The sequence below is a fragment of the Triplophysa rosa genome, linkage group LG15, assembly GCF_024868665.1.
Source record: "Triplophysa rosa linkage group LG15, Trosa_1v2, whole genome shotgun sequence".
Lineage (NCBI taxonomy): Eukaryota > Metazoa > Chordata > Actinopteri > Cypriniformes > Nemacheilidae > Triplophysa > Triplophysa rosa.
The window spans coordinates 9,416,646-9,439,776 of NC_079904.1; the positions used below are offsets into that span (position 1 = coordinate 9,416,646).

Below are 23,131 nucleotides of genomic sequence, written 5' to 3' on the forward strand. Positions count from 1 at the left end.
ATTACTTTGGATGAACAGCATCTGCTTAAGCCAAGTAAACTGACTGATTTGTATGAGGTGACAATTAACAAAGACAGAACAGAGACTAGAAGGAAAAACAGGCTGCAGGTGCGCACAGGCAGGAACATCGATGGAAAAGTAACTATTTTAGTTTTTAACTGGAGCAGCGCACTTGAGTATTTACATGCACATATCGTTCAAAGTCGACGAAGGTAAGCGGCCGCGCAGCGCCTGAAGTACAAGCTCCGAGTTGCTATGATTCGATGACGTCACGACCTGGCGCCAGAGAGTCGCGATCTTCACTCAGGAGCGCGTGGTCACTTCATAATATCAAGTTCTATGTTTTTACTCTTGCTTGTGGTCACTTTCTGTTTTTACTCTTGGCTTGTTGTAAGCACACTGCATACTAACACGCAATTGGTATTGAAAAGCACCCAATATATTGACTTTATAAGGTCAGTTGTCATTTGAATCGACACAAACGCAACAAAATATACATCTGTAGTATGATTTTATGTTACTTGCTAAAGCAGAACGCTTAAACAAAAGAATATGATAACGAAAACGATGTTCTCTGTTATTTGTCTTTGCACGCAGTTGCTCAGATTTTCCCGTGAACGAGGAAAAACGCAGAGGATGTGGGAGGTTCCTCACGTGCTGAAAGTTTGGCCAATGCTGATGCCCTTCTTCACAGAGTGACGTCGCTTCGTTGACCAATCCGCTTAATTCTTTATCCCTTATAACAAACCCAGCTCGGTTGCTATATAACCGCGTTGACAACAAGCTTCTAGCACAGAGCTGTGGAGAAACTGCATGCAGCACAATTATATGTAACATTAGTATCCACTATGAAGGCAGTCAATCCGGTGCGGTCCTTAAGGAAACCTGCTTTTCATTTATCGGAACATAATGTTGGCATCTCACGGAGCAAGACCTCACTGGACGATCCACTCAGTCTACTGTACAACATGAATGACTGCTACAGCAGGTTGAAAGAGCTCGTGCCGAGTTTACCGCAGAACAGGAGCGTGAGTAAAATGGAGATCCTGCAGCATGTCATAGATTATATTTTGGATCTTCAGATCACACTGGACCAGAACCCGCAACAACAGCTCCGGATCGGACAGAGCACTCCAAAAAAGACGGTGAAGTCACTTGGCGCCGATATCAGCATCATCTCTTTACAGGTAACGCAAAGTTTGTGTAACATGTAACGTTAGCGTAGCTATACGCTGTAATGCGATGGTTACGTTCTTAAATTTTTATTAATATGGAATAATGAAAAACAGCATTTCAAATATAAGCAACGTGTAAAGAAATGATATAAGTAAACCGATGTATATCATATGTCACATAAATGAACAATAATTGTTTGCCTCTGTTAATTTACAGCCCAGTAACCCTCAAAGAGAGATCAACTCAGATGATATAGTCCTATCTCGTTGAAATGGTAAGTCCGATGCCGTATATTGAATGAACTCGATGGTTAAACGTAAAGTAAACAAAGTTAAACTTTTGCACGTGGGACATCTGGTTTGTTTGCCAGTCGCGCGCACCTGTACATAATGAATGCTGATGCTGTATACCATCAAAATAAAAATGGTTCAAACTGTGCATAATTTTGTTGTAGAATTCCTAATAGAATTATCAAATAGTTAGTTTTACTTTTAATAGAAAATCCTTCTTATTAACCATATAGAACATTTTATAATGTACAATGTTTGTTAACATATTAACAAACGTCACATTGCTATAATCAGATGCCCAGCGTACAGCAGTCCATCTGGAGATGTATGGGGTTGCCTGGTATTTCACAAGTGATGGAGTGTTTGGTTAAAAGTCCGAAAAAAGTGCTGCGGCTTCCTCCCTGGCGCCAGTCTGTCCGGATCTGTGTCCTTTTGCCTCCTTTAAACACCTCTCTCTCTCTCTCTCTCTCTCTCTCTCTCTCTCTCTCTCTCTCTCTCTCTCTTCCTCTCTCTCTCTCTCTCTCTCTCTCTCTCTCTCTCTCTCTCTCTCTCTCTCTCTCTCTCTCTCTCTCTCTCTCTCTCTCTCTCTCTCTCTCTCTCTCTCTCTCTCTCTCTCTCTCTCTCTCTCTCTCTCTCTCTCTCTCTCAGGTGTTTCGGTCATGGAGCAAAAACAGGACCTTTTTGTGTTTTGTTTCCCGTGTCATTCGCCTGGACTTCGTCTTGAGTGACAAGGATCTCCCACAAATGGACATGAAAAGATTCTGAGTCAACTACGGACTTTCCTATTCTTTCTTCCAAAGGAAGATTAAAAAGACTGGATAATGTAAATGAGAAGTGAGCAAGAAATCTCAAAAAGCAGGATTTTTTGCTTGTGTTGTCGTCAAAATGCGCAAAACGAATTCGCATTTTACTAATACGGTTCGGCAAAGACTGAGGACACTGTTTAAATGTATTATTGTTATTGTGATGTTTATAATATTACAGACGTTTTATAATTATGACGTAAATGGCACTTTTATAATTAAATGCAACAGCGATGTATAGTTGAAAATGCTTTTTTGCAAATATATAAAGCTTATTAACTCCCTACAATGGCTGTAGAGCTGCTTGTTATAAAGTTTGTATTTTAAGAGGTTCAGGGTGTTGGATCGCATATAATTGTAATGCACGAGCTACTGGTGCCACCCATCTGTAATTCACGGTACTAAAATAAGTTTGTTCAGTCTCTCGGGAACACTGCTTTCCGTCTGTACAAAACAGTAAAATGTTTATTTCAATCACGTTTTTTCTTTCAAACAAAGACTCAAGAAGTACTGTCAATATAGGTTTATTTCATGCTGCAAGCAAACATCACAAACACGTTTTACCTTTACAGTCAGTGGTCAACAATACAGTAAACTGCTAAAGACTGATGTCATCACATGGCATGCAGTAGCCTACCTACTAATTCAATACTCACTGCAGTTTGACCCATGCTTATCACTGCTTATATACTACTGTTACTACTGCACATTGAAAGTGTTCAAGCGTGCAATAAACAATTCAATACAGCACATTTCCAAGACACATTTATGATGGCTGAATGAAAAATGCTCATATTAATACTTTATAATGGGCTTACACAAAGTTTGGTACTGTTTGCTTTAATTATGCTGTTTTTTGTGACAAAGGTACTGTGATCTTATCCTTTGGGAGACCCTATTGAAACTTTTCTCACAGCTGCGATTGCAAAACACTTAATAGCAATTGTTAAGTTTGTTCAGACATCTATATTTAGAAAGGCTGGCATGCATATTTAATTGAACATTCTGTATGGAAACAGCTCTATAAGAAACTAGTGTATAAGCTGATGGATTGTAGAAGAAATGTGAATGAAAAATACATTAACTACACTTAACATTTATAAGTGTCACAATTAATCACCATTACACCAAACATGCGTGAACACCACAATAGATCATATTAACCGTCTAAGACCAAACACGAACAGATCAAGACGTTGCCTACAGGATGCTCTCTCGCTCCTCTCCAAAAGTGACAGTGTCAGAGGACACTTTGACGATCTCAGGTGGATCTCCAGGGTTGAGCCCCCTCTTCAGGTGCACCACACGGACATTCTCATTCTGGGTGGTGGTGCTGGAGCCAGGAGCTATGATGACATCACTGCCGGTGGTCGTGGAGGTGGTATTGGAGCTATCTGTGGGCTGCCGAAGGTTGTTTCCTTGTTGGGCATTTGTGTTGTTATTGAGGGTGGTGTTGCTGGGTGTCCGGTTGAGGTTGTAGCTCTTGGAGGAAGGCCAGCTCTCCTCAGGGCTGCTGGCCAGAAGACTGCACTGGTCCTCGGAGCAGATGGACATGCGGGCGATAGCTGGGTCTTGGAGGCCGCTCAGACTATTGGGCAGTCCTCTCTTTGGGGCCGAATTCTCCTCATCCAGCTCGATCAGGTTAGCCCTCTCAGACTGCGACAGGTCAGCCTCTTCGTCTTGCAGAGAATGGTTGGGTGAGCTTTCGTTGGAACGTACACCCGAGTCAGAGGAATCCTTCTTATCTGAAAGGTAATCCTTACCCTTGCCCAACGATCGATCTCCAGCATCAGATGCTTTAGATTCAGGTTTCTTTCCATCCTTGAGAAGTGGAGCATTGTCAGACTCCTCGGACTCTTCGTCATCACTGGTCAGTTTCTGGTAGCGTAAACCACCAGCAGCCTTCAGCTTCAGGTCAGCACCTTGGAAGAGACCCACCTTCTCACAAGACGTCTTGCGTCCCAGTAGGGACTTTGATATTCCATGATCAACCTTTTCATCCTCTTCTGTTATGGGATCTAAAGTGACCGTGTCTCCTGCAGTGTAGTCGGTGTTATCCGTTGCAGACTTGCCGCTTACTCGTTTCGAAGCGGTTTTGCGCGCATCCTGGTCGCCTCCATCCTTCCGCTTGTCTTCAGAATGAGCATTCTTGTCCATTCCACTGCCTAACTCAAGTTGCGCCATTGAGGCGATGTATTCCTGGTAGGCGTTGTGATACTCAGCCTGCTGCTTGTCAGTCAGCTTGCAAATGTCATTAGAGGACTCTTGAGAGTTGAGGCTGGACATGCTAGGTGTACGGTGGGTAGTGGCCTACAGAGGGCGGGAGATATCGGAATACATGTTGTTATAAACAAATAAGTGCTTAAAATAAAAAAGGACGCTTGAAAAAAGATCCTTACCATCCAGGGGGGGTTGGGGTACCTAGGAGGCTCATCCAAGCCCACGTTACTGAGATCCTCAAAGCTGATGTTAAAGTTGTACATGGGTGAGGTGTCCGTGTTAACGACTCCTCCGTTAGCTGGCGCTCCAGCGTGCCTGCTAGTCTCCACGTGCCCAACCATACTGCTGCCCTGCTCACTGGGAGCCTCCTCATGCTGGACTTGGCCCTCAATATGACGGAGCTCCATCACCTGCACATCATCATCTCCATTACACCAGTATCTGGCAGTTTGTGTTTAGCACTAGAATTATTGGGACGCTAATATAAGAAATAATTTGGCAGTGGCTATTTGCACACACTTCCAAAATATTATGACATCTGTTAGAACATTCAAGTTTCAGTGGAATTCAATTTTGAAAGCGAAAAACACAAACAGCATTTCTGAACTAAATCCAAAAGCTGTGGTCATGTAATTTCATTTTTTTTCAACTTACTAAGTTTCGTGAACAACTAAATAGCTTAGAAAAGTATGTGCTGACAAAACTCTGGAATAAATACTTACTGTTGTTCTGAAAAGCTGCCAATCTCCAAAATTCATGTTCATTTCTTTCTTCAGCTCATCAAGGACGCATTGAGACAGAACTCGGCCGTTTATGTTAGCCTGAGAAATCACAAAATATGAATATAGTGCAAACAATAGACTTGAATAAGTTCTTTATTAACAAACACATATGCAGGTACACATCTTACCTTCTTAATAGTGGCACTATACTGAGGCAGCATGCTTTGGTCAATGCCATCGATAAGTCTGACACGTTCACACACAACGTCTGTGCTCAGTGAGCTGAGAAGAATGGATGGGGTGCCTGACACCACCGAGGCAGAGCCCTGATACACACAACACAAAAACCTATTAAAGCCACTAAACTATCATAATATAACTTTAAGTATAAAATCAGCCTTCAGTGTGCTATCACAAGGGATTTCAAATACCATGCGGATTGTTAGAAGAGCAAAACTAACCAAGATGTTGGAAAAGGCTTTGAATTAAAATTTAAGGAGGAACTCAAAGAAAGCCAGGACTGCAGAAGAAAGTATGCAAAGTATTGCTATGATTTTGAAGAGGCCTATATTAGTGCAGTATCATGACATATGGCTACACACTGCTAAGAAAAAGGAATAAAGGAATAAAATAGTTTGTTAGTGCTGGGGTGTTGCATCCACAATCGTAACACGTAACATTAAGTGTTACGTTGCTTTCAGATAGCTATGTCTAATTATAACAAAACCAAAAATGATGACCTACACTACATGGACTATATATACAGTCCTCCATTAAGCAAAAGTGGCACCTGGGTTCTATACTTTTAAAAGTTTTCGATCAGGTCTGATAGAATCTTCACAAAGTTTAGCATCCAGGCCACACTGTGTGAGAGGCTCATTATTTCAATGGCTTTTGCTTAAACAGGCAACATTGAAACAACGTCATCACTACAACTTAAAGGGTATAGAAACAAAGAGAAGAATCTATAGTAGTTCATGAGAAGAGAGACTGAAAGATTCTTTTTGTGAGAGGGGACAGAGAGAATTCTGGGAAAGGAGCAGAAGTCAAGTTTGATATGTGAAATATGTATATTATTTAAAGATGATAATTAATATAATAATTATTATTATAATATACAACTAGGTACATTATTAATAATGATTAATAAATTATGCTTCATGTATGCAGTTATACTTGTCTGTACACAAATAAAAGATGAAGCACACATAAAAATGACTTTTTGATCCAAAATGATCTAAAGTGAACCCCATTCAGCTCTAAGTACAAATCCATACAGTTAACCACATAACATTTACTGTTGACTTCAAAACTCCTTCTCCACTGTGGGTGTGCGAAAATATTTTGTCCCACTGTGCATGCTTGAGTGTGAGTGTTGGGGCTTCAGATTATGTTATTGTGTTTGTGAAGGCGTGGAAGGGGCAGCATCAGCAGAGTTTAAGCCGAGTCTGAAGGATTTAGTACCTGCTTCTTTTTCAAAGACGGTACTTTACCCTGCTTGAGGAGAGAGAGGATAGGAGAGACAAAGGAGGTGGAAATCGTGAGGGAACCACAATTCAAGTCATGTTGATGAAAGATGGAGAAAGAGTTTACACAAGGAGCAGATGAGTCTTTCTCTGTGGCATTCGGGAACAGGTGGAAAAGCTTGTAAGGAAGCTGATGACTGACGTCACTAGAGCAGTGCAAGTTTGTTAAGTTGTCACTGTTCTCACACAAAAGGAGTTTACAGTAAATGTACCAAAAGCTGTCACATATTACACTCAGAGAAGCATTCTATCATTAGACTGTTGATCTCCTCCAAATCCTAGTGAGCTGCCTACAGAGGAAGCATTTGAAGGCATTGCAGGAGCACTCGTAAATGTTAAGACTGTTGTATCTATAGTTCTAAAGCAGCATTGGATAACTCAAGAGAAAGCAATCCCAGAATGCAATGAACCAATTTCAACGAAAAATCATGATGGTTGTATATGAAAAGAAATGAAAGAGAGAAATTCCATAGTGAAGAAAATTGATAAATAAAGGGATAGTCCACCCAAAAATGAAAAATCTGTCATCATTTCCTTACCCTTGTTCCAAAATGGTATAAATGTCTTTGTTTTGCTAAGCACAAAGGAAGACATTTGTAAGAATGGCTTTTGTTTTGCTAAACACAAAGGAAGATATTTGGAAGAATGTCAGTAATCAAACAGATCTCATCCCTCATTTACTGCCATACCAGGGGAAATAAACATTATGGCAGTCAATGGGGGATGAGATCTGTTAGGCTACTAACATACTTCCAAATATCTTCCTTTGTGTTTAGCAGAACCAAGGTTTGGAACAATCTGAGGGTGAAATGATGACAGAATTTTCGTTTATGGGTGAACTATTCCTTTAATAATAACTACTTTTTTTTGTAATATGTCAGTCTAATATGTAATATGTATTTGCTATGCATGTTGCTGCTATCTGTGTGGCAGATTTGTGATCTATGCAGAAGGTTCCTAGTCAGTCATTTGTCATAGTTAAGATGCTGACTTAGAAGACAGCCGCTTATATAGGCAGAGAGACAGCTCACTAGGTTGTATGTGGACCAACATTAAATAAGTAAAAACATTGGAAACATTTCCAGGGCAAAAACACGGATACATTAAGCGTGAAACAAAATTGGTTCATCAGCTGAAACCTTAACAAGAATATCTAACACTAATTCTAAGATTCTAAACCACAGTCTAAAAACTACTGTTCGTGGCTAGTACTTACGAGTCCACTGCTAGGATCCCTGGGATAGCCGGGTTTAATGAAGGGACGTGGAAGAACATGAGCAGGGATGGAGCTGCCAGGGTAGTGCCGTGGCAGCTGGTAAAGATGTTGGGGGAAATATGGCTGGCAGACCAAGTGTGAAGGAAACAAAAATGTAAGAAATGAAAAATATAACAGAAAAGCACAAACACTTAAATGCAAATCTGTGAAATAATGAGGTGTCATTCATTCACTTCTTCTCCTCTCTCTCTCTCTCTCTCTCTCTCTCACACACACACACACACACACACAGATGCATTCTCTCTTTAACATGCACAAAACCTCAGAATAAATGTTCATTAGGTGGGATACAGCATGCATTGTGTAGTATTCCCACACTAACACCTCCTTTTGTTACATCAGGGGGTTTAAAACGAGAAACCAAGGCTGAACACAAATCATTAAAAATGACAATAAAATGAAGAAAAACAATAACTGGAACACAAGCACAGGGAGATGAATAAAAAATAGCATGTGGAAAATGTTCGGCACCGGGGCTGGAATACTTGGGGGGGGGGGGGTGGGTGGTGGTGGTGTGTGATCAGGGGACTTGCCTCATAGATTAAACAAGTCGACTTGCCTGGTAAAGCTCCCTGAGGAAAGTTCAGTCTAAACCACAGCCGAGCCATCAATCTACACTTGACACTATTTATCAGTTTAAAATGGACCCAAGTGTACCATGAGCTGCTAAATAAAGCTCTGAATAATAATAGAATAATAGAACACTGGATTAAAACAAATACATCATTTCTGATTCTCCTTCAACCTGACAAAGAGAATGTAATCGAAACTTACAATCGCTATCTAGCTATCTTTTGTGCATTATCACTCACTCTGTTATAGAACGGGTGTTGCGGCCCAGCCATGCCGCTGAAATAGGCACTGTGGGGCTGAGGAGAGACGCCCGGCAGGTTATACGGGCCGTTGTAGGAGGCAGTGGGGGAGCAGGCTGAGGACTGCTGGCTGTAGACTGATACTGGCCGGCCCTCTTGCAAGGGCAGTGTGGGATAGGTGACACCACCCATGTTCACCTGCTCCCTCGCAGCACGCACATCTGAGAAAGAAAACAAAGAACAAAAATCGTGAAATAAATCTGTTTTATTTCAAATTACATGGCATTTTCGACACAAATCATTTAAAAATATATAAAAATACAGACCTGCAATAATCTCTCGGAGTTTGGGATCTATATTAACAGTGCAGGGGAGGAACATGCGGATGTCTCGAGCTGTTAGCACTGGTGTACGAGACGAGAGGAAGACCTCAAAGCTCCGAGCATCTCCATCTATCTCCAGCAATGGCTCCACATCTTTAGTAGTTGGAATATTCTTGGAGATTCTGTCAGGCAATACATGAAAGGTACAATATGAGCAACAAGAGACAATAAATACTACATCATATTTTAAGGTTGGTGAAGGTTACAAATCTTGCAAATGTGAAGCAGACATTTTTACTCAAACAATGCATGTTTTGTGAAAAAGGCTTATTTTTGACATAGCCTGGCATAAAATAAATGAATCTTTGCCAGATGAAACAAAGACATGATGGTTTTATTCAAACGGAAAATGATGCTGATATAACTCAGCATGAGCAGTACAATATCTTCATTTCGGTTCGTGTTACTGGGCTACGGACAGCGTTGAGAGTGGAAGGAACATGTGGACGGCCAGTGTCAACAAAATCCAGCAATATTACTGATGTTTTGGAGAACAAACCTCTTCATAAAACCACAAACTTCATGTGTTTCCACTTAATCAGACCTAAGGGTTTTCAAAAACGCTCTATAAACCCCTCAAAATGTAAGAATACGCCCATGCTGTGAACACATTTCATCTTAATGTTTGGGTACGACAAGGACCTCACAATGAAATTGTACACGAGATGGTTCTTTCTTTACATGTGTAAAGAAGTAAACAACATTGAAACAGTAGAATTTGAGCTCTGATGAAATGACTATATTTGTGCAATGAGAATGTCTTGCATGAATAGCATAATCGGACTAATCACCATTGGGAAGCCTATCTAATGATCTGAGCCTGCTTTCTTTGGCTTCATTTGAAATTCTGTGGCCTCCCATTATTTGTTTCCAGGAAGTTTCCCAAAGGACGCATTTTTCTGTCCGACCCTAATGGGCTATCTAAAAAACTACACACAAAGAAATGTAACAATCAAACGGTCCAAAAAAGTGTTTGCATAACCGTTTATATTGACAAAACATAAAAAAAAGAATCAGAAGTTTTATTTGAGATACACAATATTCTAGCTACTTAACCAAAACAACTGTGTAATGTCTTGCCATGGTCAAAACTATTTATTAAAATGTTTAATTGAATTATACTGCATCTCTACATTTCTAATCCACAGCATCGTGTGATGACAGATATCTTACCTTTCATAAATTGTTTTAAGAGTGGTCTGATCTGGAATGCCATCGGTCTCCTCTAAATACAGTATGAGCCAGGATGTACGATACGGCCACTGCTCAGTCAGGTTGATCCAGGATGCGAGACGGTCCCAGTTAAAACTTATCTGATTGGCCCTTAACAAGCGACCTAAACAAGAGGGTGTCATTGAATGGCGTTATTTCTGAAACACCATATTTCATTATAGTGATGACCTCATTTTGAGCACCCTTAAAGATTTAATGCTGACCTGTGACGGACACAATGTTAAGCAGTCGCCTCATTGTCTGGGGGCTGATGTCACTGAACCAGTCCTCAGTGACGAGAAGTTTAGTGAGGTCGAATGACATCTGACGCGTGACTGATCTCTGCATCTGTCTGCGCCGGTAAGTATCCTGAGAGGAGATGAGCTAGGTTACATTTAAATCCAGTTTATTACTGACTAAATCAATGCCATTACCTTAATAAAAGGAAGGAAAATGTCACTGGAGAAATGTTGTGATATTACCACATCATATGGTAGAACATGATATTACATTATTGTAATATTGGATTACAGTCAGACAAAATGAAAACCAAGATGTTTAAACTAAAGACTGAATCAAATGAGTGAATAGGACGGCCTGATAGCGGCTACATTAGAAAAAGTTGAATCTGCAGAGTCAGACAAAATCTTTTATTATGTTATTATTAACATGACACATGCAGCACACTGTGTGCAATCCAATGCTTCGATTTACTGCCCTTCAGCAGACATTTGGATTTAACAGGTTCATTCAAACAAAGCAGTATTTTTATAAGCTTACCCTGCGGTTTAGAGTAGTCTTACTGCCAAACTTAGTCTGTTCACCCAAGCTGTTCTGGGACAATTTTCTGTCCAACTCTTCATGCCAGCCTAGAGCAAAAAACGATAAGAAAAGACATTACTACTCTCAAGAAATGTACTTTACGTTTATCGGAAATTTTAAACATGGCACATGAAATTTGGTTGATGTTTTACTATTTACAATGTTATCCAAAAATGTGATTCCAAATGATACTCCGACCACATTTAACTGAGGTATCTGTAAAGCCCTAAATAAGAGTTATTCTCAGTGTAAGTGTCTACCAGATGGAACCTGAGCCAATCACAAAAAGCACACTTATCATCAACATTGTAATATTTCCTTTATGAGACTGCCAGACTGTGCGGTGTACTGTAGATTTCACAAACCCTCAGAGTTGCCCGTTTCTCCGTTAGCTGGACCTGGGGCACACATTTTCTTTGCGCTGCTGAGGCCACGGCTGTTGAGGAACACGGGCAGGTGGACGATGTTGCGCATGTAATCGTGGCCGTTGATGTTGGAGTCACGCAGCACACTGTTGAGGTTCTGGTTTATAGCTTTGATGATGATGTGAGGGTCACTTGCAAAGACAGAGATGAAGGGACCCTTGGAAAACAGCACTCTCACCTGATTGAAAGGGCAATTACAACAGAATTTAAATTCTAAACATCAATGTCTTAAAGGAGACAGACACTGTTTCATTTGTGATGTTGTAATATAAAATGTAACTGGACGAAAAGCAACTGATATTGATAGACATGGGCGTCGGTACAAAAAATATGGGTGGGTCCTCCCCCATAAAAACCTTGCATAAAAACAGCACTGGGTTGCCAGCAGCTTCAGTGGTGTAGTGAGAAAACGCATGAGTAGTAGTTTTGATGGTATTATTGACGCAGGTTCGAATCCACCTTTTGCCAAACTCACTCTTCTTTATATTTTCACATCATATCAGACCATAAAGGCATTTATTTTCATAAAAATGAAGAAAATGTTTGAAAATTGGCTAACAGGTGTTTAATAATAAAGTGTATGGTAAGGTTAGGGGTAGTATGGAGGTCTTTATTGTCACAATTAGTTGGCATCCATTTAATAATTTTAATTAATTTGATCATTTGCACTCTATTATTATGAAAGTGAAGTGAAAGTTATTGTATGTATAATGAGGACGCGGAAGCGTAGAAGTCAATGCTGTAGCTAAAACGTAAAAATAGAGTTTAATTTATTAAGCATTCCTCAAGTGGGATGGATTTGACTGAAGGTGCTCTGTCAGCGCTAGATGAGAGACGCTAAAAAAGTGAGTGGGTCCAATATCATTGGTCTTAAAAAGTGGGTGGGTCCTGTACAATGGTTCCGACGCCCATGATGATAGATACAGGAATGTGTGTCCACTAGTGCTCACCGTGTCTAACATCTGTAACACTTTGTCCTGTTCACAAGAGTCCAGACCATCGATGATGACGACTAGACGTGTCTGATTCTGGGTGAAGCCATCTATAGCCTTTGCCATCTTAGCCATGAGCTCCACTTCATTCTTCAAAACCTGAGCAAAATTATATGAATACTTGTATTTAAGACTACACTGTATGTAGCAGAGTAAGTGGACTCCGAAAGTCTAAAACCACTAGTGAAAATGTTTCTGGACCAGACTACCAAAGAACATCTTTCAACAAAGCAAAGAAACCTGACCTTTCGTACAAAAGTTAAAATGATCAATATCTCAAATTGTATTTGTGTATTTGATAAGTATCTAAGAAATTACATTACATTAATTTGATGCATTTGGCAGACCCTTTCAAAGTTACATTCAAAGAACATGTTGTGTTTTTCCACGCAATGCTTTCCCAATTACAGCAACAAAAATTAGATTTTAATTTTGAATCTCAGATTTTCAATCCAGACTTTTGGAACCCACTGGGGTCGCCAAAAAACAAACAAAAGTGTGAAACTAACCTTCATAAAGCCTTCGCTCTTCAATTTGTTCATCTTGTTGGCAGCACTGTGCAGCCTCTTCCTCTGAGAATTAAGCACCGAGTCTGTCACCTGCCACCAGGTGCGGCAGTTCAGCAACAGCGCCAACCCAACCACACTCGCCATGGAAATCAACACGGCGTTCACTGTCTGATTTTGCCCATCCACCTTGAAAACTGCCAGCAGGCCCATGCCCATGATCAAGCAGGTCAGGATGAAGAGGAAGATGACAAAGGATGGGATGCAACAAGTCTTCTTCCACTTCTTTTTACCTGGGGGAAGAGTGGACCACAACATTAATGTAAATACAGGCTTATTAGCAGCCTGACTCTTAAAAAAACACACGATCCACCTAGCAACTACACTTTCTAGCTTAAATGTCCAAGAATCGCCCACTTAGTCAAAAAGAGATGCATGATGGATGAAGGAAGAGTATTTTACCTTGAGTGTCCTCAGTTTTGAAGACTCTGAAAAGTCTGGTGGCCAAGAAGCCGAACTCTCTCTCACAAGCATCTGAGAGAGTAGCAATCATTTCTGCCATGGATGTCTCGCCACCCACGCTGGACAACCTGTTGTAGTCTGTGAACAGAAACCTGACGACAGAACATTTAAGATGAGAGTCAGAATGGGTTACATTCAAATCAGGTCTAATATTTTTGCTTTGTTTCAATAATAAAAAAAACTAGAATGTAAAAACAAAAAATAAACGGTGCATAAATACCTGACAGGCAGAGCTCTGGTGGTTTGTTCAGGCAGTTCTGGTGGGTTGACGAACATAAGTTTAAGTAGAAGCTCAAGGTATCCGATATGTCGTGCCAGACGGGTGCTAATGACCCACGCCCAGTTCCAGTTCTCACCCTCACGCCTGCTCCCGAAGTACACAACCACTGTGTGGAGATGTTTTTATTATACCTTGACATTTGTAATGTTGTATTATATAAAGATTTACCTTTACTATAACTATAGATGCTTATGCAACATTTATTTAACGTACATGATAGAGAACTGAATAACAGGTCAGTTTCTTACCAAAGAACACATAAAGCAGTGCTAGGATGCTAAGAGAAGTGGCGATAGCCAGCTTGGGATCCACAGTGAAGCCGAGCACCAGAGCTACAGAGCTGCACAGCATGAGTGATAACAACACTACCAACCAGGAAAACTGGAACAGAGGCTCCACCTGCTGCCCTGCAAATGTCTTCATCTCATCTGAGAAAGAAATATGAAGATTTGTCCACCAATGAATATACGCCAGATGCGGTGAATTGACCCGTATTAAACATCTCATGCTTCAAAATAGCTAGCTTGCTGTACATGAGGAAACTTGAACTGAAATAAAGCTTTAAAATATCCTTTTGAGGTCACTTTCCTAGTTTAAGCTGCGCGACTCGAAATGACGCTCACCCTCCAGTTTCTTGAGCAGGAAGGACTTGCCGCTGCCCCACTGGGCGTACAGACCCACGCAGATGGGCGGCTGCATGGTGGGCTCGCTTAGAATGTCTGCGAGAGCGCTGCTGTACAGGTCATAGCCAAGCATGTCCCCATCTGACTCTGTGGGGGACAGATGTCCTAAAGGGGACAACACAGAGATGAGTAAAATTACAAGGGTCATAAATTATATATGAACCTAGTTAGAAGGTGTGATGTGAGTGTGGTAAAAAAAAGTCCTTGTTGAGTCCAACAATTCTAAAACATATGCTTACTTATTTAGGTTCTGAATTGCAGAGATCAAACTTCTGATAACTTTAGAGCAATGATGCAGAATTAGTCAAAAAAACTTACGGGCGCCAAAAATCTGGGTAAGGATGCTCTTCTGGTGGCTACAGTCAATGTTGTAGGGGGTCTCACCAGCCTTATTGGGCCGGTAGAGAAGACGGCCGTCTTTAGGGTTACGTAGAAGAAGCTCAGCCAGTCTGCGGCTCCGCCCACGTATGGCGATATGAAGAGGTGTGTCCCCTTTCTGGAGTCAGACAGAGCTTTCAGGTTTAATATGCAGCAGATATGCTATTCATGTGATTCCTTACATCCATGACACTACCAACTGACTAAAGACTTACCTTGTCCACTGCAGACACTTTGGCACCTTTGTCCAATAGAAGCTCAACTATTTCTATATTCCTCATCTTGGTGGCTTTGATTAGTGGAGTCTCAGAATCCTACACACAAAAATATGCACAAAGTGCAATAAAAGGATTGTATGTCTCATAAAGAAGGCATTACAGTCCAATTTCAGTAGAAGACAAAAGATATGAATTACATTTTCATTATATCTAATAAAATTCAATAGTGACTGCGGCTATCATCACTGCCTAATATATCCTGCTGTGTTCCACAGAATAAAGGCGTTCAGGTATGCAGCAACATTAAAAGCAAGTTTTATGTGAACTATCCCTTTAAGTTTTGCTTTCTTTTACCTTAGTAGTGGTCTCTGTGTCGGGGTTACACTGCAGTATGTCTCGAACCATAGTTGCATTGCCTTTCTCTACAGCCCAGTATAGAGCAGTCTTATTTTCCTGTAACAAACAAACAGAACAGTGAAACTTTTACACACCTCCAACTACAGATGATCAAGCATCAGTTGCTTGTCTAAAACGTGTCATGTATTGATGTATCACGTATGTATTTTTGCAAGCATGTTACCTGTCCTCTGATGTCGATGTCTGCATACTTATGCAGCAAGGCTCTCACGATCTCAACATGCCCCCCTCTCACGGCTCCAATCAGCACTGTATCACCACTCTACAGGTTGAAAACACACACACAAACACAGTGAAAATACAACATTTACAGGCGATTCTGAAGGGCCACATTTCACAAATGACACATACAGCAACCCAAAGCAATTACCAATAGGAATGAAGACTGAGTGAGTGATGTTCATATACATGATTTCATAAAAATTGTGCCACAAATGTACAGTAAATGTGTGGACACCCATGTCAGAAATGTATCATTATTATGCATTAAGCATTATACACATCCTATGATTTATCAACAAATGACCAACAGTACAGTGACTGTTAAATTGACAGCATGTGTGACAGGGCTTTATACATTGGTTTTCAGACTCAATCATTTATCGTTTGTAATTCAACCCACCCTATCTGGGATGTTGACGTATGTGCCGGCATCCAGCAGGTCTTGTACGATCTCCGTGTAGCCCTCTTTAGCTGCGATCATCAGGGCTGTGTTGCCATCCTTATCGGTCATGTTCACATTGGGGTTTCGCTTCAGAAGCTCTTTAACCACCTCTGTATAACCTCCTCTCACAGCCACGATTAGTGCCGTCATGGAGTTCTGAGTGAGACAGATCAATAAGACAACCATTCCTGGAGCATCTGATTCATGCTGCTAAATGATGAGTACATACCGCCCCCTCCTGGTCAACATCAGCTCCATTCTCCAACAGGTGCATCACAGAGTCATAATGACCCTTTCTGGCGGCCCAGATCAGTGGGGTGGTGCCATACTAAAGGTACAGAATGACAAATTAGACATTTAAATCTTTATTTCTGCTATGATTTGTTATTAAACGGAAATGCTTCAGTTTGTAAAAACTGAATATAAAAACATGCTCACACAAATGCACTTGCTTCAGAAATCTATCTGTCAATACATCCTATATTTAACACACATTCAAGTAGGCACAGGGCTCACCTTATCAGAGCAGTTGACTTTGGCTCCATGTTCCAGTAAGAGTTTGACAATCTCTGCATGGCCTCTACCAGCTGCCCAAATAATGGGGTAGACGCTGTACTGCTATAACACAACAAAATTAAATTCCAATAGTTGAATATGTATTAAATTTGTATCATTTTAATTAAGTGAATTTAGTTTTACTAATAATTTTATTATGCACTTTTTATATTTGGAAAGGACAATTCTTTTTCCGCTCTTTACCTGTCCAGTGGTGTTTGGGTTTGCCCCATTCTCCAGCAGGATACTGGCCACTTCAACTCTGCCTTTATATGAAGCCCATGTGAGGGCAGTCCAACCCCCCTGCATAACACAAAGGATATAACTGTGTATATATAATGTATATAATATATATATATAACTATATACTGTACATATACAGCCACGAAAAGAATTAAAGAGACCATTTTGATTTTTTTTTTATTCAGCATTACTATGTGTATTGTGGCCATTCCAGTCCAGTGTCTGTTGAATTTCAACAAAATCAAACCTCAGGAATGACATAAAGTCATCCAACAGCAATGTGAAAGACTAACAGCATGACAAGTCACATGAAAACTGTGATAAAAACCAAGGTTATCACATAAAACTTTTTTTTTTACTTTTCCTAAATACATTTTGATATTTGAGGTCTGAAAAAATACAGAGCATCTTTTATGTTATTTTGATCTGTTTCTCCTATTTTAATTTTCAGCAAATTAATGCAAATAGAAAAAAATAATAATTTGGGAGAAATATTGGTAGTAGTTCACGTAATACAACAAAAAGAATAATTTTTACCAAAAACACATACCTAGCAATAGTAAATTCAGAAAACCTGAAAATGGTGCTTAAAATGGTCTCTTAATTTTTTCTGTGGCTGTATATACTGTATGGATAAGGTACAAAATAATAAACAAATGGGTTTTGACATAAAAAAAATGTGCTTTATTATTAATCATTGTAGACTGACTGGTGCAATGTTCGTCTCACCATGTCTCTGTGCTCAATATAAGCACTGTTTTCCAGCAGCTCTTTCACCACTTCCACATGCCCCTCCTTGGCTGCAGAGATCAGAGCAGACCAGCAGTCCTATCAGGGAAAAGCACAGAGAGACAGGTCGCTATGGAAACATGTTCGCTATGGTGAACCACTAGCTTATGTCGCCATGGGAACAGTGATGGGGTGTGCAGTAGCTGTACTGGATGAAAAACCTTAAGGACACTACAGGATATTAATATTTAACAAAAATATCTGATAGAAATACAGTGGAATTTAATTGTCGGATTCCACACTGACTCAAAGTGCTATTTATTCACATTTAAAAACAATATAGCGTGGAAACATACTTCTATCTGCACTTTTTCTGGGTCATTAATTGAATGAGATTACCCACAGCAAGCACCTCTGGAACATCTGCAGTGCTTGAATGGAAACCAGAGCTACTGTCTGACATTTTCTTCGTGAAGCTAAAAAAAAGGTTTTCTCACCACATCATCCAAGTTGACATCAGCTCCCCTACGGATGAGCTCTTGAACAATCTCAAGACTGCCCTGCTCAGAAGCCAACATCAGAGGAGTCTGTCCATTCTGTCAATAAAGCATAATAGAGATTTATTTGATAGGAGAAGAACATTTCGGCTGACCCTTTTAAATTTGGACATTTTATGGATGTACATTAAATAAAACTTACATCACTTCGACCATCCACCTCTTTGAACTTGTCGAGATGGGCTTTAACAGCAGCCAGGTTCTCTTCTTCCACATAGCCGAAGAGATTCTGGATGGCCAGAGTGGTCATCTTGATGGAGGTTGTAGTATCCATGATTGACACTCAACACTCGGACACCCTGAGTAGAGAGGCAACCGAGTTATTAAAACCCTGTTGAATGAAAGTTTGAATTGTTTCTTTGTTGTCTGATATAAACGTTGAGAAGCACTGCAGAAATAAATGATCATATTGTTGAGTGACAGGTGATATAAGAACATTTCTTCCCAGCACAAGGCGAGAAGGCACACAGCCAAGGGACTTTGAATGTCAGAGATAGCTTTTGATCCTCCATAACATATCCATTCTTTTCAAGCCTCTTCACAGACACACCTAACAGTCAACTCGTACCGTGTGTCCCATTCCTCCACATTCAATATAGCGAACACAGACAGGACACATTTTTAAATTCCAGAACAGTTTTATTTTATGTATGAAAACAATACACCTGCACCGCCCTGCATGGCCAAAGACCAAGCATAAATCAATGCAAATTCATTTTGAATAGGAATACATTAAAACGTTTGACCTTGCACCGGTACGTGCCATTTTATTTACCATTTAATGAAGGCTGTATAAACAAGGCTTGCAGAGAAACGCTGCAACAGACAAACAGACAACGACAAAGAAAATATGGCAGCTCAGTCAGTCGAAGCAGCTCTTTATTGCCCTGCCTATGAAACACAACACCAAATGTATTTTTCTAAAGCATCTGCTGTGTATTATGCTTTTCTCTGAATGCTTATAAATGCAGACTGTGATATGCTGCCTTCTCGAGACTGACATGGATTTGAAAATAAAACTGATAAATTGGTCTAATAAAAACCACACAAAATTTGAACATTAATATAAGGCAACCCAGGTATACAGGTGTGTGTATGTTGTTTTAACTGTGCATGTGATGCATGTATACGTTACATTATTCCTAACAACAGCAACCAGCAATAATTAATATTAATAGTCTGTGAAAATTGATAATTATAACGCCCACTGTTATATAAATATAAATAACATTTGCGATGTAAATATTATTTTAATTTGATACTGAAGAATGTATCTCTGTAAATAAACAGAAGACAGCTTGTGTCTCATTGCAAGGTCGACATGTCTGCGTGTCGATGCACGGACTTACTCCCATTGGAGACCAGCCAATTCATCGCTATTAAAACAACAACGGGCAGCGTATTATCAGCATTACCAGTCAAACATAATTCGCGGTAAATGTTCACATCAACTGTAACTTACAGCTTGATGCTCGTTACTGCAGTTTAAACGGGAGTGATAAATATCATATGAACTGTCAATCAGACGCGGCATCAGCCGACAAACGCAATTTAAACCCATAATACAAACCGTACCTCACGAAAGAGAAACGTCGAAATGTTCTGTGACCTGGGGGTCCGTTTAAAGAGTAGTATTTATTTTCAGACCTCGATTTATGGCGCTTCTTTCTTCCTATTCACCATCTTTAACAACAGCCATTTTGAAGTGAGCTCGAGCTGTTTGCTTCTTCCCGGTGTGTCCCTGACAACACACTGCGTGACGTCACGCACATTTCTCGGATCTCTATTTACTTTTATTTATTGGTACATTTTATGTTCCGAAATGTTAATTTACAAAAAGTAGACCCCACTTAAACATCTTTAAACGAGAATCGAATGCATATTTAAATGCAATTTCAATGTCTAAGAAATCAGTAAAAACAGTAAATTATCATTTTTTTCCAATTTAATTTATGTGCTGGTTTGAATAAACGATCATATATTCTTTAAATCAACAGATAGTTGGGTACCTGTCACAAGATACTTGCAGAAACAAAGAAGATACAATCACAGTGACAGACGTCTCAAGTTTAAATCTGGGTGTATCTATTCAAAGAAATCAAATAGCTTACAGTAGATAAAAAGTGTAAAAGTAACAAAAAAAGACAAATCACACATATATCTTTTGACGTCATATAGACTACATTTATGGCGTCTGGCCTCGGGACGCCATGTTTTTCATTTCATTCATTCTGCTGTATATAGCACATACCTTGTACTACAATAGTCTATTCTTATTTTTTACTTGTACATATTTACATACATAGCTTTACTCTCTATATCTTTATCTTATGTTTATTGTATTGTATTTCTTAATTTTTTATATCCATAGGCCCTTATTTAAATCATCTGTGTACTGTATTCTATTGTGTTATGGTCTCTGTGTACTGTTGTTGCTGTTTCTGTGTACTGGATGCTCCTGTCACCAAAACAAATTCCTTGTATGTGCAAATATACTTTGCAATAAAGCTCTTTCTGATTCTGATTTTTTTTTTTGTGGTACAATTGTAACCATGGTTTTTTGGTGTATTGATTTTTTTATCGTTTTACTCTGGTTCTTAAAAATCCATGGTTTTCATTACCATGGTTATTTTGTGGTAACTATGGTTTTACTAGTTTTCTGTAGTAAAACCATGTTTTTTCGGTCTTAACTGTAGTAAAACCATGGTTAATTTTCGTTAAGGTTGGGCTACGAATGGTAGGAAGCAGGTAGGAAATGAAGCAACAGGGCAAATGCAGATATTTTGTATGGACAATATAAGCACATGAGCACAGAATCCTTTGTAAATCATCAATATCTTTAAAATATTTCAAAACCTAATTTTCTTTAGTGATAATACAGTGCGCATGACCGGTATGAAATAGGCCACCACTAAACAAATACACAACAAAGTAGTAAAAGACCTCTTTTATTCACATAATTTGCAAAAAACCCCAACCTTTCAGGTCCACACAGACAGAGGACCTCCAACACAATTTCAACTGACTTTAAAACAGACATCAGCTTCACTTCTAACCCCATGAGGCCAAAGTGTGCAATACTTTACATAAAGAATCACTGTCTGATTGATTTTCAATGGTAACACAATTAACAGTACTATCAAGTATTTTTCCCAAAATGTTAACTCGACGTTCCAGTACAGGTCAAACATTATTTTCAACACTCCCAATGGAGACGACGTAATACTTTCATTTATGGGAAAATAATCTCTGGTCTTAAAGTGGAATGTATTACATACAACTTTCTCTATTTGAAGACTACATGGACAAGACGTTAATACAGACCATAACAAACATAACATGACAAAAACTCCAAGGGCCCTATTTTACTGGCACCACCAAGAGAACAAAACTCGGCTATATGTCTTTTTGTGGACAACTTTAAATGTATTTTGTTTACTCCTTTCGTATGAAAACTGTACTGTTTTCATTTTTGTTTTCAATTGGTACAGGTTTTGTCTCCTGCAAATCCTATTTACAGCCCAATACTAGACCACTAGGTCAGGACACTAATACGTGCTGTGGCAAGTTGGATCACAAAGGCAAGGTCAAGTAATTTTATATAACCGCATTCACTTGGCAACTCCTCCTTATGCCAGTCTGATTCGATTCCATTATCTCAAATCACGCAAAAATCTCGGTGCCACTATACTGAGCCAAGGGGCGACTCTTTTCATGTGTGGCTGGAGAATAGGTACATTTGCCCAGTCTGTGTGTATGTAGAAATATGGTAAGATGTTGCACGACTCATGTAGTTTTTTGTTTCTGGTTGCTGTCTGTGGTCTCCTTGCTTGGTTGGAGGGCAGACTGTTGCTCTTTTAGCCGCAGGTGACGTGGTTTTACAGGCAGAGCGATGGCCAACAATATACAGCCTATGTGGAGGCAGAAGTACCATGACCTACAGGGTGATATAAAGAAGTAAATGAATGAATTCTGAATCACTTCATCAGAATTGTCCTCATGAGAACACAGTGGCTAAAAAGCTAGAGCAAAACAGCAACAGTATATCAGCAAATGCATAATGCTAAAGGTATTATTACAGGTATTTTTAGTATTTCTTCCTGTGTGTTCCACCCACCTGTAGAATTTGAGCGACGGACCCACAGAAAGCAGCACAAACGGTACCACAGTGTAACAAATGGCAATCTGTGTAGCCGCCCACGTGATGATGTCATAAATGAACTTGTGCGTTGGCGAGCCCAAGAAGTGTGGTCTTACATTGTGCCTTACCTGAGGAAACAAGAGATTAGATTAAATAAACACCCGGCAGCATTTCTTATGAAACCAATTTTTACTTAACCTGTAAGAACACAGATACACATATTAAACACACCAAATCCACATTCCTACTACAGCATTGGCATTAGAACTTTAAGTCACACAAGGCGTATCATGTATTTCATGTTAGGTACAGTGTGATGTTACTCACAGCTCTGGCTGCAAGTGTGATGACGATGCCTGTGAGGAAAGTGAGGTAGTAGCCTGGATAAGCCCCGTGCCACATGGCTGACAGCAGGAAGGTGGCAGCAGTGGGGTTATAAGGACAGCGTTCATAACACACCCTACAAGAGACAATACACAGTTAGTGTCACACCTAATTCAACACGCTTGTGTCATTTGCACTACGTAGCACATTTACAAAACATATCAATGTAATAGGATGGGGGAAATGAATGTGTAA

At 39.8% G+C, this 23,131-nt stretch overlaps 3 protein-coding genes across 10 annotated transcripts in view; 1 reads left to right on the plus strand and 2 right to left on the minus strand.

Annotated features, from left to right (window-relative positions):
- The first annotated feature begins 665 nt into the window (after window positions 1-665).
- On the plus strand, window positions 666-2,185 carry id2b (inhibitor of DNA binding 2b). The gene is made up of 3 exons (XM_057352523.1): window positions 666-1,187; window positions 1,393-1,450; window positions 2,115-2,185. Exons 1-2 carry the CDS (start codon window positions 849-851, stop codon window positions 1,444-1,446), a joined length of 393 nt encoding a protein of 130 aa, XP_057208506.1. The 5' UTR covers window positions 666-848; the 3' UTR covers window positions 1,447-1,450; window positions 2,115-2,185.
- A 592-nt stretch (window positions 2,186-2,777) lies between these two features.
- On the minus strand, window positions 2,778-20,159 carry kidins220b (kinase D-interacting substrate 220b). 7 transcript variants are annotated; one of them, XM_057352517.1, is made up of 30 exons: window positions 19,987-20,159; window positions 18,554-18,710; window positions 18,352-18,450; window positions 17,855-17,953; window positions 17,087-17,185; window positions 16,844-16,942; window positions 16,557-16,655; window positions 16,286-16,483; window positions 15,827-15,925; window positions 15,601-15,699; window positions 15,244-15,342; window positions 14,969-15,146; window positions 14,591-14,755; window positions 14,216-14,395; window positions 13,908-14,073; window positions 13,628-13,779; window positions 13,169-13,458; window positions 12,618-12,758; window positions 11,608-11,845; window positions 11,201-11,289; window positions 10,645-10,789; window positions 10,382-10,544; window positions 9,152-9,330; window positions 8,826-9,046; window positions 7,954-8,076; window positions 6,676-6,708; window positions 5,400-5,537; window positions 5,212-5,310; window positions 4,669-4,899; window positions 2,778-4,579 (listed from the first exon to the last, which is right to left on the minus strand). In XM_057352517.1, the coding sequence occupies exons 2-30, from the start codon at window positions 18,683-18,685 to the stop codon at window positions 3,470-3,472; spliced, it is 5,163 nt and encodes a 1,720-aa protein (XP_057208500.1). In that variant the 5' UTR covers window positions 18,686-18,710; window positions 19,987-20,159; the 3' UTR covers window positions 2,778-3,469. The 7 variants fall into 7 exon arrangements, with proteins under 7 accessions (XP_057208500.1, XP_057208501.1, XP_057208498.1 ...); XM_057352518.1 differs by having other exon boundaries at window positions 6,676-6,705; window positions 16,844-16,945; XM_057352515.1 differs by having other exon boundaries at window positions 16,844-16,945.
- Window positions 20,160-21,349: 1,190 nt separating this feature from the next.
- Window positions 21,350-23,131, minus strand: part of mboat2b (membrane bound O-acyltransferase domain containing 2b) — a 33,590-nt gene continuing 31,808 nt past the window's right edge. For both annotated transcript variants that reach the window (XM_057353680.1, XM_057353681.1), the window contains exons 11-13: window positions 22,880-23,012; window positions 22,529-22,680; window positions 21,350-22,348 (exon numbers count right to left, since the gene is read on the minus strand). In XM_057353680.1, the coding sequence (XP_057209663.1) occupies window positions 22,198-22,348; window positions 22,529-22,680; window positions 22,880-23,012 (436 nt within the window). In that variant the 3' untranslated portion in view covers window positions 21,350-22,197. The remainder of the gene's footprint in view (window positions 22,349-22,528; window positions 22,681-22,879; window positions 23,013-23,131) is intronic.

Coding starts and splice junctions, on each gene's coding strand:
- id2b (XM_057352523.1), top strand. CDS start 849: ATGAAGGCAGTCAATCCGGTGCGGTCCTTAAGGAAACCTGCTTTTCAT. Junction 1,188..1,392: donor TCAGCATCATCTCTTTACAG/GTAACGCAAAGT, acceptor GTTAATTTACAG/CCCAGTAACCCTCAAAGAGA.
- kidins220b (XM_057352515.1), bottom strand. CDS start 18,685: ATGGATACTACAACCTCCATCAAGATGACCACTCTGGCCATCCAGAAT. Junction 9,047..9,151: donor ACTCCGAGAGATTATTGCAG/GTCTGTATTTTT, acceptor TTTCTTTCTCAG/ATGTGCGTGCTGCGAGGGAG. Junction 4,580..4,668: donor ACCCCAACCCCCCCTGGATG/GTAAGGATCTTT, acceptor CGCCCTCTGTAG/GCCACTACCCACCGTACACC.